The following is a 17,222-nucleotide window of genomic DNA, read 5'->3' as shown; positions in this document are numbered from 1 at the left end:
AAAAAATAGTTCAAATAAATTAAAAACTAGTAAAATTTCAATGTTTGAAATTTACACCACAAATTTTTCGAAATTGAAATGATTGCAAGCTAAAAAATATAAGGAAGAAATAAGTAGAATTGTAATTAAATTTACAGTTTTAAATAATAACGTTGAAAGATTTTAAAAAAAATTTTAAATATATGTATTGGATATTTTAGAGTGGCCCTATTGAGCTGCGTATACTCCCGATGAGCTGCAGTATATTTTGTGGTATATTCGTCTGCCTCCGGATGGTATATTATAAACGTAACCCGCGGCGGTCACACTTCACTGTACGAATTTTTTGATTTTCCAATGCAGGCGCACAAAGAAAATGCAGAAAAGCTGATAGAATAAAGGAAAAGCCGACTGACTGATTGCCAACTAGCCGTGCACAGTTAGCTAAGGACTTTTCCGACCGGGAAAAGCGAGCCAATCGTTGATTTCGGGGCGGCGTCCCCCCCGCAGAGCGAGACAGCAAGTGTGGCGAGGGAGTAGGAGAGACGGAAGAAGAAGACGATAAGGAGGAGGAGCAGGATCTGGAGGATAAATATACATATATATTAAAAGACAGAATGACCACCCAGCGGACGCAGACGCAGGCGAGGAATCCCAGCAACTCCGATTCTGACTACGAGACGCTGATGCAGCGTCTTCACATCGGTGGGGGAGGTGGTGCTGGTGGTGGAGGAGGGGGCGGCAGTGGTGGCCCTGGCGACGGGGGCGTGGCCATGCGAAGCTACCAGCGCTCACCGGGCGCCATTGAGAACTACCTGCAGGAAAGTCAACAGCAGCAGCAGCAACATCAGATGCAGCAAATGCAACACCTTCATCACAATCAGGACTATAAGCTGTACGAGCGCGGCAACATCATTGCCGCCTCCAAATACGCCACGCCCCGTCCAGTGGAGCAGATACAGCACACGCACAACGGAAGTGCACAGATCTATGCACCGACCGCACAGATTCTGGGCCAGCGGATTGCCCCGCAGAAGCATTCGCCGGTATACGAGAACCTGGAGTTCTACGGCCAATTCGATTCAAACCACAAGAGGGCTCAGCCTCAAAGTCCCGGGAGCAGGCAGAGCGCCATATTGAACGGCTATCTGCTGATGCAGCCCATTCGGGCTGGGCGCTTTGCACACACGCCGGTGCCAGAGAATCAAGGAACTGCATCGTTGGGAACGGTCAGAGGAGCAGGAGGACCACCACCACCATCGGGTCGTTCTGCGGCTTTGGGGCCAACTGGCGATCTGGAGGAGCATGCTGCGCCCATTTACGAGAACATCATTCCACACTCTGGCCAGCGGGCACAGCCACAGGCCTCGCCGGCGACCGCCACCATGTATCAGGAGATGCAGCCCACGTCCAACTCCTCGGGCGGTTCGTCCACCGCCGGTCTGGATCTCAATGCGCTGCTGGCCTCGCCCATGCACCAGCGAAGCATTAGCAGCAATACGGCCAGTTCCAGCTCCTTGGGATCGCCCACGCAACGATATAGGAATCTATCGCTACCCAGCCACCTAAGTCCCGTACCCACCGCGCAGTCGGTGGCCAAACTGCAGCAGCACACGCCCATTAAGTCGCCCGGCGGCGCCATTAATGTCTCCGTTAATCCCAACTATATAGAGGACATCAATAGCTCTGACTACGTTTGCATGACGGCGAATCTGAACAGGAATACGGCAGCGGGATTGGCTACCGGCAGGGCGGCAGCAACGGGAGCCACTGCCCAGCGAACTGTCCAGGAACCACCAATAATAACGTCATCACTGGCCATGGGCATGGCCACGGCAGCTCCACCAGCCACATCCAATGCACCGACATCAGCGGCAGCGGCACCAGCAGCACCAACATCCACCGCTTCCTTGCGGGCGACGCCCATTGCGATGACGGCTCCTCTGGCGGTGGCCACATCACCCACTCCCTCGCAGGGCAGCACAGGTAAGCGACTGACGATCGTATGTTCCCAAAATCGCGAATTACTTTAAGTGATGGAATAGACACTGCATCGCCTAGGTGAAGTACATGCAATACATATACCAAGAACATAGAAAAGTGAGCCAAAATCCTATCGATTCATTTAAAGCTGCATGGTATACTTTACTAAACTAAAGCTATCATTTAAATATCGAATAATAATAAGGTATAGACATGTATTTCGCCTGGCTTGGTATTGAATGTGAAAAATATTTCAGTATCTATGTATGCATGCTTCTGCCTACATGGATACATTCCATCACTGCCACGACCATCCATTCGAGATTGTATTAATCAAACTAATGAATCCAAATGCTTCCCCCACCAAAAATGCTTGCACGCAGCCGTTAACGCTGCCTTGAAACCCAGGAGAGGTATGACGGGCTGAGCTTGGTTTCTCCAAGGGGTTGGGTTCCGTTCGTGTCATCACTCATCGCTCAATCATAAACCGGTTGGCGGGGCGACAAACTTTGGTCAAACGGTTGCCGCTAACCGGTTTAATTTTAAGTCCTTTACCTGAACCGATTCAATGGCAACCGAAACCGATTCGAATGCAATATTTTTCATTTTCATTTCACCATGATTGAAATTGGGATTTTATCGTTAAAGCAAAAATATCTTTTGTGTTTTGTCGATGGGAATTATAATTAGAAAAATATTGTTTTAATTTGATTTGATTTTTCAATCAAGTATTTGTTGTCCAGCCTTCTTTTCCTGATTTACTTATTGTAATTACTTTCGATCATGACTAATAATCGTGCGATTGATTATTCGTGCCTAGTTTGCCCCAACAATGCGCCCGCATATTTATTTTCGATTTTTCCTAACTAAGCTGACTAAGCTTCACTTGGCCTTACAAACCAAGTCAATAGCATGACCTAATATTTGTTTTTTACCGCCATCAGGTCTCACCAAGAATCTGCTGCCGTATAGCGTCACCCCGCCGCGTCCGGCTGGCCCGACGGAGGCGCAGCGCAAGATCGAGGAGCTCACCCGCCAGCTGGAGGAGGAGATCGAGCAGAGCGAGGAGCACGGCGAATACTTTGGTGTGTATCATTAGCACTCAACCACACTATTATTTCTGACTCACATTAATATCGGTTACAATCACCAGGCATTTGTCACACATGCGGCGAGAAGGTGAAGGGTGCCGGTCAGGCTTGCCAGGCGATGGGCAATCTGTATCACACCAACTGCTTCATCTGCTGCTCCTGCGGACGGGCGCTGCGAGGCAAGGCGTTCTACAATGTGCATGGTCGGGTCTATTGCGAGGAGGACTACATGGTGAGAAGATAGTTGTAGTTGCAGTTTAGTCAGGACTGAAAAATATTGATTTTCCCCGTAATAACTCCCTTTCATTTTGAGAAAACACTTTCCCAACTGTGTTGTGTTGTTGTTTTGATCAGTAATTATTGAATTTGATTACATTTATGATTATATATCGGTATTTTTGGTTACTGACACAATTACCTTTTCATTTGCTTTGTTATGATTTCAACGCCATTAATTAATAATAATAAGAATTCACTCTTGCAGTACTCGGGCTTCCAGCAGACGGCGGAAAAGTGCGCCATCTGTGGCCATCTGATCATGGAAATGGTACGTACTGCACTTCATTCGTTTCCATCCCGCTCTAATTGGGCAACTTGTACTCACATTGACGTCGCTCTCGCTCTTTCCCTCTCGCAGATCCTGCAGGCCATGGGCAAGTCATATCATCCGGGCTGCTTCCGGTGCTGTGTGTGCAATGAGTGCTTAGACGGGGTGCCCTTCACCGTGGACGTGGACCACAAGATCTACTGCGTCAACGACTACCATCGAATGTTTGCGCCCAAGTGCGCCAGCTGCGGCAAAGGTGGGTTCACAACTTCATGCCGAATATACGTCAATGCTAATCCCGAAATCGTCGGCAATTCTCGGCAGGCATCACTCCCGTCGAGGGCACCGACGAAACTGTGCGCGTCGTCTCGATGGACAAGGACTTCCACGTGGACTGCTACATCTGCGAGGAGTGCGGCATGCAGCTGACCGATGAGCCGGACAAACGCTGTTACCCGCTGGACGGGCGCCTGCTCTGCCGCGGTTGCCACCTGCAACGTCTGGCGCTGCAATCCTCGCCGCACGCCCGTCACCAGGAGCCCGTCTGCGCTTCGTACCAGTATATGGGATGAGCGGAGCGGCGCAGCCCGACCTTCGACTGAGTGGCGCACAAAACCAGAACAAACTATCGCAATCAACTTATTCCAATTAACAATATTATCTTAAATAGACAGAAGTGAAAACAAATGCATTTATACAAAACAAAGGCCAAGCTAATGGCTTTTTTTCTTCATTTTTATGGCAGTGTACTAGGATCTCCAAACGGATCTGTTAGCAACTATGTAATGGATTCCTGAAATCTCCGACAGTTGGCAACCATTGTTGGCAATACTATTTTGATACAAGTATATTGATGTGTTTTTCATATGTACGTCCTGGGGTGTTCCTGAGACCTCTTGAGGTTTCAATGCAATAGCAAATGGTGTCTCAAATTATGCAATAAAATACTTAATGCTTCTGATCTGAAAGTCTTTTGTGGATATTCCAGTGGGTTAATGGCATGTTGTGGTATGTATTTCGGATATTAAGAAGCGAAAATGCAAAATTTTAATTGATTGCCTAAAACGTGGGCATCATAAATCATAAATAAATCATTAGTTTCATTTTAGGCCAACTGAATGTACAAGTAGTCTGGCTAATTAGTGCATTAGGATCTCCAGCTGGACGAGCCGCTGGTTGGTGGTCGAGGGCATTCGGTATGGAACGCTGGCAGCCATGTTGGTGAATGCCTTGGCCCTGTCCCGCAAATGTTTCACGGCGGGCTCCTTGTTGAGGCATTTGCTTTCATCCAAGAAAGCGGAAGCTTTTTCATTCGAGTCCATTAGCTTCACATACTCCTGGTACACAATGTCCATGGCCGCCAGCAGGATATCGGGCAGCACCTTGATGACCTCGGGACCCATGCGCTTTGTGTTCGCCACACACTCGTCCACTTCCGATGAGCTGGCGGGTATCAGATGATTGTTGGTCAGGATTTCTAATGCCGAACGCAATGCGCCTTTGTGATAGAGGTCAAAGAACTCCTTGACCTGTGTCAGCACCGTATATGTGACAACCACTTGAGGCTCTAAGTCCGATTTACGCACGGTCAGCGCCGCATCTAGTCGTTTGATGAAATTGCCCAGCCGGTTACGCACGCTTCCATTCTGCGTTGGTTGGTGGACCACCTGTGCCAGTAGCGCGTTCACCAAGCGCAGCGCCTTGTCCAGCTGGCCACCAATAAAGTAGAGCTCGATGGCCGAATCGTAGTCGCAGCGTTTCGTAAACTCATCGCCCACCATTTCGGCCAGGGAGTACTTATCGCATTCCTGCATTTGGAATTCCGCATATATGCCGCTAAATAAAAGAGAATAAACCATTAGCTATTTGCCAAAAGGATTTCGAAATGTTTTGAAAGTACCAAACGTGACTTACCCATAGCGCAAGGAGTTTTTCTTATCCTCCGTCCCGAAAACCAGCTTTAGCATGGCGTCGTCGCAGTTCTCAACGAGCAGATCGCAGACGCAGGTGAGCATCACGTTAGTGCCCTTCTCGGATTTAAAGTGGCGCAACAGGTAATAGTACTCCAGCGCCTGCTTGGTGTCCGTCCTCTCAAAGCACTTGGCGTACATGACGATCAGCCGCACAAGATTGAGTCGCTTCATGGGTTTTGGGTCGTCCGGTTCGGAGCTCAAAAGCGGTTGTTCCACGGAACTTGGTGTTCCCAGCATGGATATCTCGTTTAGGGCAATGGCCATGTGGATAGCGTGCGTTCGATATTTCTCGGTGCGGGCGAGGAATTCAATGCCGGCCTCAAATTGGCCGGTAAGCGTCAGCACCTGGAAGTATAGCGGCGCCTTCTCACGCGCATTGAAGTAGTTCTCGCCGTACTTTTCCAAAATGAGCGATTGCAGGCCGCTGAACGTTAGCTGCTCGAGGTTGTTTTCGCTTTGGTCCTCCCTGCGCAGAATGCACAGTTGCAGCCACAGGAAGTCATCGATGCTGCGCATCAGTTCTGCGTTAGTGAAGAGCGGATCACACGCCAACAATACGACGTATACCTAATGGAAAAGAGGAAAACATATGATTAGCACGAATATACGCAACAAGTTTTAGCAAAAGGCGAGCACTCACCGCCTTTTTGTAGGGATCCGAGCAGGAGCGCAGTCTGCTGGTGTACTCCAACTTTAGCTGACCCTCAAGCTTGACCATCAAGGTGTCCCTATCGCCGTTCTTCCGCAACGTCAATAGCGTAAGCAGGTCGGGGCAGGTTCCCGATTCCTTGAGGTACAACGCAGCCGCGTCCATATCGCCACTCCGCAAGCTATAGTAAACATGTGGCCACAACGGCTGGCCATTGTTCACGTCGTGCAGCCCGAAGAGGGCTCGCTGCTCCTGGAGAGTAACGCTCACATAAGAGCGGACCATATTGTACACGTTGGGGATTCCGCCCCGCCGCGCTTTGACTAAATTCGCAAGGATAAACTTTTTCATATACGTCCTATATCTGCGCTCCAAGTACGTGCGGGCCTGATCAACGAATTGCGGTGATGTCTGACGATTCTTGATTGGATCGATGCTGCTCGAGACTGGCGGCAACGCGGTCATAAAATCCAATACGTTCCACATCTCGGTCACGGGCTCATCGTCAAAGGAGCCCTGGGCCAGTTGGGCAAAGGTCGTCATCAAGTTAGGGCCTTGTCTGCCCAGGATGTTTGAACGGTTGTGGATGGCGATCTGTTCAGCGTACATCTGCTCTTGGCCATTCAGTTGGGAGTACGGAGTGGGTTTATCAGCCATGGCCGTGGGCACCATATGAAACTGGACTGGGAAGTCCTGTTGGTTCGGTCCGACCAGAGCGTTCAGCAGCGCTTCCTTCTCCTCGCCCCACTCCGAATAGATGCAACGCCACTTCTGTCGCTCCACAGACTTAAATATCTGCAATGGATTAGTTAATGGAAATAGAAAGTTCAGAATTTTTGGTGTCTGCCTGGAGCATGCCGTTTCGCGCACTCACACTGCGATTTGTCTCATCAATAACTGACAGTATAGCGTTCTCCCGCTCGTTCTTCAGATAGGCCTGCACATTGGTCTCCGTCACCGGATCAATTGGCTCGAAGGTTTGGCGGGCGCTGAGCGACTCTAGCTTCTGCGTGAGCTTGGGCAGATCCACGCCCTTAGAGCCGAGCAGTATGTGGCTGCATTTGGATGACCGGTTAACATAACAATTGTTGGCGCATGGCCTATAGCGAAATACTCACGCCTGCAGATCATTGGTGCCCATTTGAGTGACACGCGAGTGAAACTCCTTGGTGGCCTGCAGAACCTGGGACATGGTCCGTTCCACGCCCGGCACCTCCGTGTCCGTATTAGTCTCGTTCGTCAGGCGCTGGGCCTGCTTCAGCAGCTCCATCAGATCCATGTCGGAATATTGGGATGGAAAAGCCGGTGCCGACAAAAAAAAAATAATTTTAACGCAGCGCACACCAAGCTGCTAGTGCTGCCACCTGGTTGCGACCAGTCCGGATTATTTTAGCGCCAAAATGTTTGCAATCGGTGGTATTCTTGTTGGTATATTTTATAGTACAACTGTTTTGTATAATAATAACTATAATAATGTCTACAAATGATTTAATAAGAAATATTTGATATTAAATTAAAAAATTTATATGGATAGTAGACTAAGAAATTATTTCTCAATACCTAAAAGTTGTTACAAAACAAAAGAGTTCCCCGAACGCAAAATTTCATAATTTTTCTGGAATATCGATTATTGGGGAATAAATGGGAGTTTTGTTGGTGTAAGGAGGGTATGGTATACCGATATAAATTGCGGACGGACAGGCCCAGATCGATTCCGGCTATAGATCCTGATCAAGAATATATACACTTCATATGGTCGAAAACACTTCTTTTTACCTGTTACATACTTTCCAACGAGTCTAGTATACCCTATTTACTATGCGAGCAACAGGTAGAAAAATAGAATAATTATTTAATTGTTAATATTGCTGGCATTACGCAATCTGTTATTGAAATGTCCCAATAACAACTGATATTGGGAGGGAGTACTTACAACTGTAGAAACATTTGGTATTAGCTTGGTATTTATAGGCTAGCTAGCCGAAAGACAGGACGGTCTGGTAACGCTGAACAGCAGGCGTTAGTGTATTCCGCGCAGTGCAGATTGGTTTATTCAGCGGCTCATCAATTCAATCGTGAATAGACTTTAGCAGCGCGCAAATCGTAGAACAGAACGGCATATTTTTTTAAACACTGCGAGGCGAGCTTCTTCTTCCCTCCGTCTCTCTGTGTGTGTGTGAGTGTGCTGCCTGTGTGTGTTACAGCTTGTGTACGTGAGTGTGTGTATTGGCAAAGGAAATTAGCACAACAAAAGCGAAAAGGAAACGAACACGCACGCACCTCGTCACGCGGATAAAGAAAAAACTCTTCGATCTGATCAGAGATATCGAGAACAAACGATAAAAACAAACAATATCGCAATGTCGTCCGAAGTGGAATCGCAGCAGAGCCAGGAGACGAACGGCAGCAGTAAATTCGATGTGCCCGAGATAGAATTGATCATAAAGGTGAGCGAACAGCGACATTTGCATACCCCTGCAGTTTTCCATTTCGCTCTGCGCAAATTTCCGTGCAGAGTGAAAATAATGCAGCCGGGGCAAAAGCAGAAGCAAATGCAAACAAAGGCAAAAACAAGAAGCGACTGGGAAAACGCGAACTGCCGTTTGTTCCTCATCCTCTTCCTCTGTTCCTTCTTCGTTGTCTTCTTCTTCTGCTTCTCACTGTGGCACTTTGCAGTGTGTCACATTTGGTTAAAACGAACAGAATACGTTTAGCACACACCCCCGTCCCCCTCCCCCCTCGCCGACGCTCCTCTTTCGCCTTGCGGTTCCTAAGCATCGCCAAAACCGGTTTTCTCCTTTTCTCCCTATCGCACATTCACACACACAAACACACTCACGCATACACATGCACTCGGGCACATCTGCACAGAACGAAATTGTTGATTAAGTTATGATTTTCAGAACTCCATGATAAACCATTTCTAAAGCATCAACTTGATTTTGAAACTTCTGGCATTCCAAATGAAATTTTACAGCATACCTTTTTGGTGCCATACTTTAAAGCCATCGTTTTTTCCAAATTATTAGAGCTGTTCATATGAAATATATTTTTAATATTCAATAACTATCATGATATTGCTGTGTGTGCAAAGTCTGAAATTTGTGGAACGTAACATATTTCTACGGTTCTTATCTGCTAAAAACTTTAATCACATTTCATTGCGCCAATTGCTCAACAAATGCTCCTTCTTCATAGTTCTTCTAAGCCCCCCGCACCGCCCCCTTCGCATCCACCAGCACGTTTCTCTGTGTGTGTGTGTGAATTAGAGGTTCTTTTTTATCTTTTAGTGATTTCTAAATTTCTTGACGCATACGTCATGCTCCTCCAAAAAATCGAAGAAAACAAAAAGCTAGCACTCCGCACATTTGCGGTCAAGATAATAGCAGTAGATTCCTAAAGTGTGATTAATTTAATGATATAATATATATAATAATATGTAGCGTCTTCTTTCTTTATGTATTACAAATTATTGATAACAAAAACTTGTTCGATTTTTTTCCAATACTTAAAAGACATCTCGAATACAACGCTTTTCTTATCAGTTTTGTTCTTCGATTGTGGAAAAAAAAACTTGTGATAAAACAATTGTTCATTGGCATCTTTCTTAAGAGTGCTATTATTGCAAAATGAGTCAAAGATTACGAACCCTTCTGTTTTTTTTTTTTTTAGTATAGGCCGCAATCTATTTATTTTTTTTCCCGGAATTGTAAGTCGAGCATGACTCCACTTAACTTTGTTTTTTTGTTGGTTCCCACTGTTTGCCGAAGTAATTGTAATTGTTTTCGGAACACTTTGGAGCCCTGCTGTTGTTGATTCTATTGGCAAACTCGACTCAACTTGGCCACTCATCCAGCCCACGCAAATGGAGGCCGCACCTCGAGTCGTCTGCCCATGAGTAATTTCCCCCACCTTTGCATTGCCTAAACCCAAACATGTGTTATACCATTCGATTCCCAAAAGAAAAGAAAAAAAAACCCAATCGCCGCAAAACAACTGCCATGAGCAATCGTGTACTTCAAATAGGTTTTCGTAACCAGTTTTGTTCCCAAAATAAACAGCAATACCATATGTAATGGCTAAAATTAGTAGTCATATTCTATTCATATCGTATGATCCATGTTTTAGTCCTAACACTTTCGAAACTTATCCCCCATTTTCCCCCGAAAACCCAATGGTCCATGGCCCGCTCCCTTTTCCTGTTTTCGTGGGAGAAAGTGCTTGGGAGCACCTGTTTCCTTTCTTTTCTTTTTTGTTTCTTCTTTCATTTTTGCCTGGATTTTTGGCCAGTTAAAAGCAATAGTTAAACTGCAGCAGAGGAGTGACAGAAGCATCTTTGACATAACAACGCACTCCATGTAAGGCCCATCGTTTCCATTTCCATAGCCATTTCCCAGCGAAAAAGTGAAAGTTCAATTTGCCGCCGCCGAGGAAAGCTGTGTTGTTGCTATTGTTCAGCTGTGGGGTTCAAGGGGAGCGAGTGTGGCAGCGGCGGATCCAGCTACATACATATATAGCTGGGGATCGTGGCATGCCTCTCTGTTCCGCGCGTGCAGGCAACAAACAAATACAAATGTGTTTTCTTGTTTCTTCGTTTGCTGCAAAACAAAACAATCATTGAACGCTAAACAGGTTTTTCTCGTGCGCGCTTTTCCGCCTCCTTGACTTGGCTTTGGCTGCGGCTCCAAGTTCGGTTTTTGGCTTTGGTGTTGGTTTCAGTTTCAAGCAAAAACCCAAAGCCAAAGCCAATGCCTTTGCCCGCGAGTCATCGCCCACGCGAGATTTCCAGAAATTGGCCAAGCCATCGAATCGAATCAAAACAAAGCGTCGATCAAAACAAAAGGCGATCGCCAATGCACTCGAAGAAAATTAGCTACCTCATTTTACGCACATACATCAAATGCTTGAGGTTTGTAACTTATGTGAAACACTTAGCACTCGTTTCTTTGCCACACACAATGGCCTTCTTTTGGGGCAACCTTTCCCACCCAAGGATAAATCTCATGCAAACTTGAGCTAAATTAGCGCCTTTTGTTGCAACTGAACGCCAAGCGATTGTTGCGGCTTCAGTTGTGCTGAGTTGAGGAAAATGCGCTTCTTTGTTGTCACTTCAACGGGGCAGCAAAGAGTCGAGATGAAAAGCTGCACTCAGTAAATACGGCGCTTTTTACACACTGCAAAGAAATGAGTGGGCATTCAATATAAAGCTGGCTTAAAAACTTAAATAAAATGAAATATTTTAAAGCATTGATAGGGAATTCATAATGCCTAATTTATTGTTTATTACTGCTTTATATATTTAAGCTATATATTTTTAAATGAGTAATAGACATGTCTGAAATTAGAATACCATTTTAAAGTGCTGATAAATTCGAAAAATATATATGGATTTTTGTAAGGAAGTGCATCCAATCTAAGTACCACTGTACGTGTCTTCCTTGCCGCTTCTATGGTTTGTGTTTTGTGACAGTTGAGTCGTTGATTTCTTGTTTTATTCACGCCCCCACGTTCTCTGTGTGTGTGTGTGTGTGCATTGCTGTGTGACTGGCTTTTTAGCCAAGAAAAACACGCAAAGGCTTGACATCCTCCGCCCACAATTTCCCGCCCCCACAATTTTCCCTCGCTTTACTTCAAAACTGAAGTGCATTCGTTCTAATTGACAATTAGTGGAGTTTTATTTGTTGTTTTCCATTTTAATGTTCATAACTTCCTTTTGTAACTCACATCGTATATTTTTTATGACTTTTTACCTGTATTAAGTGCAATATGATTCTTAATAATAATACCAAGATTTAAACGTAATTCTTGAACATACCTTGGCATAGGTTGTCAACGGTTTTTGGGTGGTGGAAATGCGATTAGGCATTGGAAAACCCATTAGCCCATTAAAAATTTGTGGCCCAAGATATGCCGGCTGACTTCACCTGCCATGCGACCACTTGGCCTGATTATATTTCTATTATTTTGGCTATTACTTCATCAGGCACCATCATCATCAGCACCGAACTGCGGCGATAACTTCCGCCGCCCGACTTTTGATAAGATATGGCACATACACACATATATATATTTATAAATATACATGTACCTATGTGGCACCCATGAAAGAACTCCGGCATTTGAGAATCGAATCGAATCGACGCTCTTCGAGTGCGAAGAAAGCTTTTCTCAAGGTTGACATCTGCCCCCAACATCATGATCATGATTAAAATTAAATTATTACGCTGCAGCTGTCAGCGAACCGGTTCCCAAAATAAAACCACACATCCCAACCCAGAAAAAAGAACCAAAAATATAAATAAAATAAAATAAAGCATGGCTGGCATCCACTAATTCCAACAATTTCATTTTCGTTTACATTTACGATTTCTGGTCGCTGGCGCAAAAAGCTTACGAATTTCATTTTATTTGACTTTGCTTAACTTTTCCGCCCTCTATCTTATCGCGCCACGAATTTACAATTAAAAGGAAAACAAATCGAAGATGTTGAGTGCGTACATATATGTACATATATCTATGTACGGGCGTACGATTGCGTACAAAATAATAGGGCTTAAAATTAAACATTTCGAAATATCATAACAATTGTTTAAGCAACCATTTTCACCAATACACAAATACTTAGTATGCAAAAATGATGGTTGATAAGATGGGTAGATTAATTATCTTTAATAGTAAAATAAATGGAAAATCTATAGTTTTTCTCTAAAATAAAAATCTATAGTTTTCACCGCCTCTGTGGCTAGCCGGAAAAAAAAAACAAACAAAAAAACCACAACTTATTTTTCTACAACGAAAACGTATTCAAAGACGAACGTTTATATTGGCTAGGTATTTATTTAGCCGTCAGTTTTTATTAGCCAGATGTGGCCATATAAAGTATATATATGTACATACATATATGTATCTAAAGCATATGTACGTGAATGGCACTTGACATTTGCTAACTGCTTTTTGGCCTGCCTTCTCTCGTCATTTCTATTTTGAAAACGTCAATTGCAACCGCCGTCTATGTATCTGTATCTGTATCTCTATCTGTAAATGTATCTGTATCCATAGTTTTTTCCATATACTTTGTATCTGTATTTGTATCTGTAGCTCGAGATGATTGCCTGACTGACTGACTTCGACTGACCTTTCGACGTTGCCACACGTCTTAGTCTTGCATTTTGCAATTCCCATTTCCAATTTGTGCAACTCATATTGCAAACTACAACGCTAGCTAGAGATGGCAAAAATATTGTAATGCGATATTATTAGTTTTATTTAACAATTTCGTACTTGTACTTGCTGCAACAATTAGTGCGGCCTTAAAAATCGAGTCAACAAAATGCGGGCCAAGAAAATATGAAATACAAATACGAGCGGAACGAATATGTGCGACGGACTGAAAGTAATCCGGGTCAGTTGGGAATTTATGGAGCTTGGAGCTTGGAGCTATGGGCTATGGGCCATGGACTGTGGATGTGTGGAGGGAAGTGCGTAGACCAGGTAAACGAACGTGCACAGTTAATAATGTGCGAAAGAATACAAATGAACCGTTTAAGCACCGCGGCGGAATGAAAAAAAAGATACAAAATTATACGAATACCGCTCCCACAATCATTGTAGCTTATTTTTTTTATTTTTTTTGTTGTTGCCTTTCATAGTTTGATTATGTTGCGACCATGTGGGCTGGAAAATGGGTTGGGTTCGGTTTGGTTTGGCTGGGTTTCGCTATTAAGCCATTAACACACAGGGCAATGCTAATTAACTTCGCATTCGAAATAATATTTTAATTGCCAGCAATTGGTGCGTAAAATTGAATTTACAAACCGACAAGTTAACTGGAGATAATTATTGCGTACGCCACGTTATCATATTTATCACTTAGTCTAAATGTGTATTTGGCAAGTGTTGAACCGTAACCATATATAACCCATAACCCATAACGATGTGGGTGTATAGACATATAAATAGAAATAGAAATACCCATATACTCATAGATACATACATACTTACTCCGCGTAGCAAACTTCATGGATTCGCTGTGGAGTTTGGAGAATGCTCCCAGCTCCACGACAACCTCGTTCTTGAGCAGCCAGTAGATTTGCTCACTCTCTTCGCTTTCTGTGCGCTGTAGTGGCAATTGTGTGAAAACAGCAGTGCAGGCTGGCTTATCTAACGAATACAAATATGCACAGTGCCATATAAACGCACATTGATTGCCGCCTGGCGTTGGGGCTTATTTGAAGTTAAGCCGGCTATCGACGCCAGCAGAAATGCTTGTGCCAAGGGAGGGGGGAGGGGGGGAGGGGGTTAAATATGGGCAGCAAATAAAAAAAAAAAAGCTGGCAACGGCAATCAACAAGTAAACTTCACACACCGCACGCCTGATGACATCATCGTCATCATTTGTGTGATGTGTTTGGCTTTAGCTGCTTCTCAGCTGCAGCAATGCCATCGATCTACAGTGGATACCGGCTAAGCGGAACAGTGCGAAATTCACAAAATCATGCTCATATAAATTCCATTAAAATTTGCCGAACGCTTGATGAAGTTCGAAGTATTTCCGCCTTTTGTTTTGTTTTAATACCACTGGCAGCTATAAATAATCACGTAAATAAATACGCTTAATCTGTTAATACCTGCCTTATCTGCGGCTTGATATTGCTGGAATGCAGATGCAGAGACCTGGCTCAACTAGCCAGTGCTCACTGTAGCCTGTGGCGCTGGCATTGCCTTGCCGTTCGCCAAGTCTCACTATTTATCTTGCCATCTGTGTAGCTACAAATGTATCTGCCTATCCTCCACTGGCCTTGGCAGTGCAGCGATGCAGAGTTCTCGTCTGGCTTGGCTAGTATCGTCGTCGTCGTCCACTCGACGTCGCTTGTCTTGCCTTTGGATCGCTTCCGGTCCCCCAAAAACAAAAAAATGGCGAGCAAACAAACCTCGATGGCTCATCACGCCACGCTGGGCGGTTGAACAACGCAGAACGTTTATGGTTATGATGATTATGATGATGATGATGTCACATGATCATAATGGAAAACTATGTTGTCTTATTTTGTTAAATTTCTGTTTGATTTGTGTTTATCAGTAATTGCCGGCACGCGATGTGCCATTATGTGTTCATTAAGTGGACTGAAGGCAATGTCCAATCGCTGGAAAAATGCCCAGTCCCCGGAATGTGACCCACATTAACACTTGATGGTATCGCCGCAAAGCCAACTTATCGAAATGGCCAAGTAAACATTTTCGGCTGCAGGCACCGCACCCCTCTCGCTTTTCGATTAAATAAACGCTTGTTTCCCTAATTTTATTACTATTTTCCGCTTCGATTCGCAGGCCTCGACCATCGATGGCAGGCGGAAGGGCGCCTGTTTGTTCTGCCAGGAGTACTTCATGGACCTGTATCTGCTGGCCGAACTGAAGACGATCAGCCTGAAGGTGACGACGGTGGATATGCAGAAGCCGCCGCCCGATTTCCGCACCAATTTCGAGGCCACACACCCGCCCATCCTCATTGACAATGGGCTGGCCATTCTGGAGAACGAGAAGATCGAGCGGCACATCATGAAGAACATACCGGGCGGCTACAATCTGTTCGTCCAGGACAAGGAGGTGGCCACCCTGATCGAGAACCTGTACGTCAAGTTGAAGCTGATGCTGGTGAAGAAGGACGAGGCCAAGAACAACGCCCTGCTCTCGCATCTGCGCAAGATCAACGATCATCTGTCCGCGCGCAACACGCGCTTCCTCACCGGCGACACCATGTGCTGCTTCGACTGTGAGCTGATGCCGCGCCTGCAGCACATCCGTGTGGCGGGCAAGTACTTCGTCGACTTTGAAATCCCGGTAAGCAGTGGGGGGGTTCCAGGGTATCACAGCTGCGGTAGGAGGAGAAACTCTTTCGATGCGCAAATAATACTGCATTATCGTATTTGCGTATTTGATGGATTAGTCAGGAAAACTTTTGCTGATAAAGAGTTTATTTGCGAATAGAAAGCAGAGGGCAAATATTGACTTGGTGGCTTTGTGAATTTTTGCTCAAATGATTAATAGCGCAAGAATGAATGCGATGAGTTGTATTGCCATATAGATTTAATAGCAACTCTATCTAAGGCTATTACATTGTATAACTTTGATTGTGAGTGGTCTGTGCTGCAGCCACTAACCGTAAATGGGTTTTAAATCGAAGTCCAATCAGCTATAGAATCGATTGAATAAGCCCGACCAGACATCAATGACTCACCGTTCTCACTATCCGACTCCTTGCAGACGCACTTGACGGCCCTGTGGCGCTACATGTATCACATGTACCAGCTGGACGCCTTCACACAATCGTGCCCGGCCGACCAGGACATTATCAATCACTACAAGCTGCAACAGGTGCGTACCTTGCCATTGTGCCAATTTTACTGGGCTCCAACTTAGAAACTCCATTGCCACTTGCAGAGTCTCAAAATGAAGAAGCACGAGGAGCTGGAGACGCCCACGTTTACCACATACATTCCAATTGATATTTCGGAGTAGGTTTCCTATGGAGCAGAGCCATGCAGCCACACCACACATCAACTAATAGTATACAGCAATCGCAACCACAATATTTTGGACAACTTTACAAGCAGCAGCAACTCTGAGGACTATACATAGATGTATACTTAACGGATATAACTACCCATGCATATATTATATATAAATATATATATATACCTACTATATATATAGCAAGCATAACAACAAGTGTTCTTTAAGCAGCCGCGTTGCCTTTCTTCAGCTATGCTTAATTTAAACCCCATTTCAAAAACAAAAGAAAAAAACAAAACACCAGCCACAATCTATCGAGAAGGCTTTGACTTACTTGGCCCGCCTGCATGTTTGTTTGCTTAATTAATATTAAAACATTTGTGTTTGACATACAGATGTACACAGGCAAACGCATGAATATAATTATGTAGCTCGCTGTCAATTAAAATGTATCGATCGCCTGAAGGAGCGCTTCCCGTTCCTTCAAAATG

General features: G+C 44.9%; 3 protein-coding genes across 7 annotated transcripts; 2 read left to right on the top strand and 1 right to left on the bottom strand.

The window, feature by feature from the left end:
* Window positions 1-243: 243 nt before the first annotated feature.
* Window positions 244-4,561, top strand: LOC27207721 (LIM domain-containing protein jub). Of its 4 annotated transcripts, none has more exons than XM_039298139.2 (7): window positions 244-1,965; window positions 2,346-2,375; window positions 2,907-3,047; window positions 3,116-3,285; window positions 3,538-3,600; window positions 3,691-3,856; window positions 3,925-4,561. In XM_039298139.2, the coding sequence occupies exons 1-7, from the start codon at window positions 597-599 to the stop codon at window positions 4,170-4,172; spliced, it is 2,187 nt and encodes a 728-aa protein (XP_039154073.1). In that variant the 5' UTR covers window positions 244-596; the 3' UTR covers window positions 4,173-4,561. The 4 variants fall into 4 exon arrangements, with proteins under 4 accessions (XP_039154073.1, XP_039154072.1, XP_039154076.1 ...); XM_039298138.2 differs by having other exon boundaries at window positions 3,523-3,600; XM_039298142.2 differs by lacking the exon at window positions 2,346-2,375.
* Window positions 4,562-4,592: 31 nt separating this feature from the next.
* LOC27208712 (nuclear pore complex protein Nup93-1) lies at window positions 4,593-7,626 on the bottom strand. Its single transcript, XM_016184274.3, has 5 exons — window positions 7,341-7,626; window positions 7,097-7,277; window positions 6,214-7,017; window positions 5,515-6,140; window positions 4,593-5,436 (listed from the first exon to the last, which is right to left on the bottom strand). The coding sequence occupies exons 1-5, from the start codon at window positions 7,499-7,501 to the stop codon at window positions 4,740-4,742; spliced, it is 2,469 nt and encodes an 822-aa protein (XP_016022700.1). The 5' UTR covers window positions 7,502-7,626; the 3' UTR covers window positions 4,593-4,739.
* Window positions 7,627-8,248: 622 nt separating this feature from the next.
* LOC6725896 (chloride intracellular channel exc-4) lies at window positions 8,249-17,016 on the top strand. 2 transcript variants are annotated; one of them, XM_002106855.4, is made up of 4 exons: window positions 8,249-8,669; window positions 15,550-16,059; window positions 16,483-16,593; window positions 16,660-17,016. In XM_002106855.4, the coding sequence occupies exons 1-4, from the start codon at window positions 8,583-8,585 to the stop codon at window positions 16,735-16,737; spliced, it is 786 nt and encodes a 261-aa protein (XP_002106891.1). In that variant the 5' UTR covers window positions 8,249-8,582; the 3' UTR covers window positions 16,738-17,016. The 2 variants fall into 2 exon arrangements, with proteins under 2 accessions (XP_002106891.1, XP_039154077.1); XM_039298143.2 differs by lacking the exon at window positions 8,249-8,669 and adding an exon at window positions 11,108-11,131.
* Window positions 17,017-17,222: the final 206 nt, after the last annotated feature.

This window comes from Drosophila simulans, chromosome X, assembly GCF_016746395.2.
Source record: "Drosophila simulans strain w501 chromosome X, Prin_Dsim_3.1, whole genome shotgun sequence".
NCBI classification, from domain to species: Eukaryota; Metazoa; Arthropoda; class Insecta; order Diptera; family Drosophilidae; genus Drosophila; species Drosophila simulans.
Note: the sequence above shows the minus strand (reverse complement) of the source record. Positions and strands in the feature narration are given on the sequence as shown.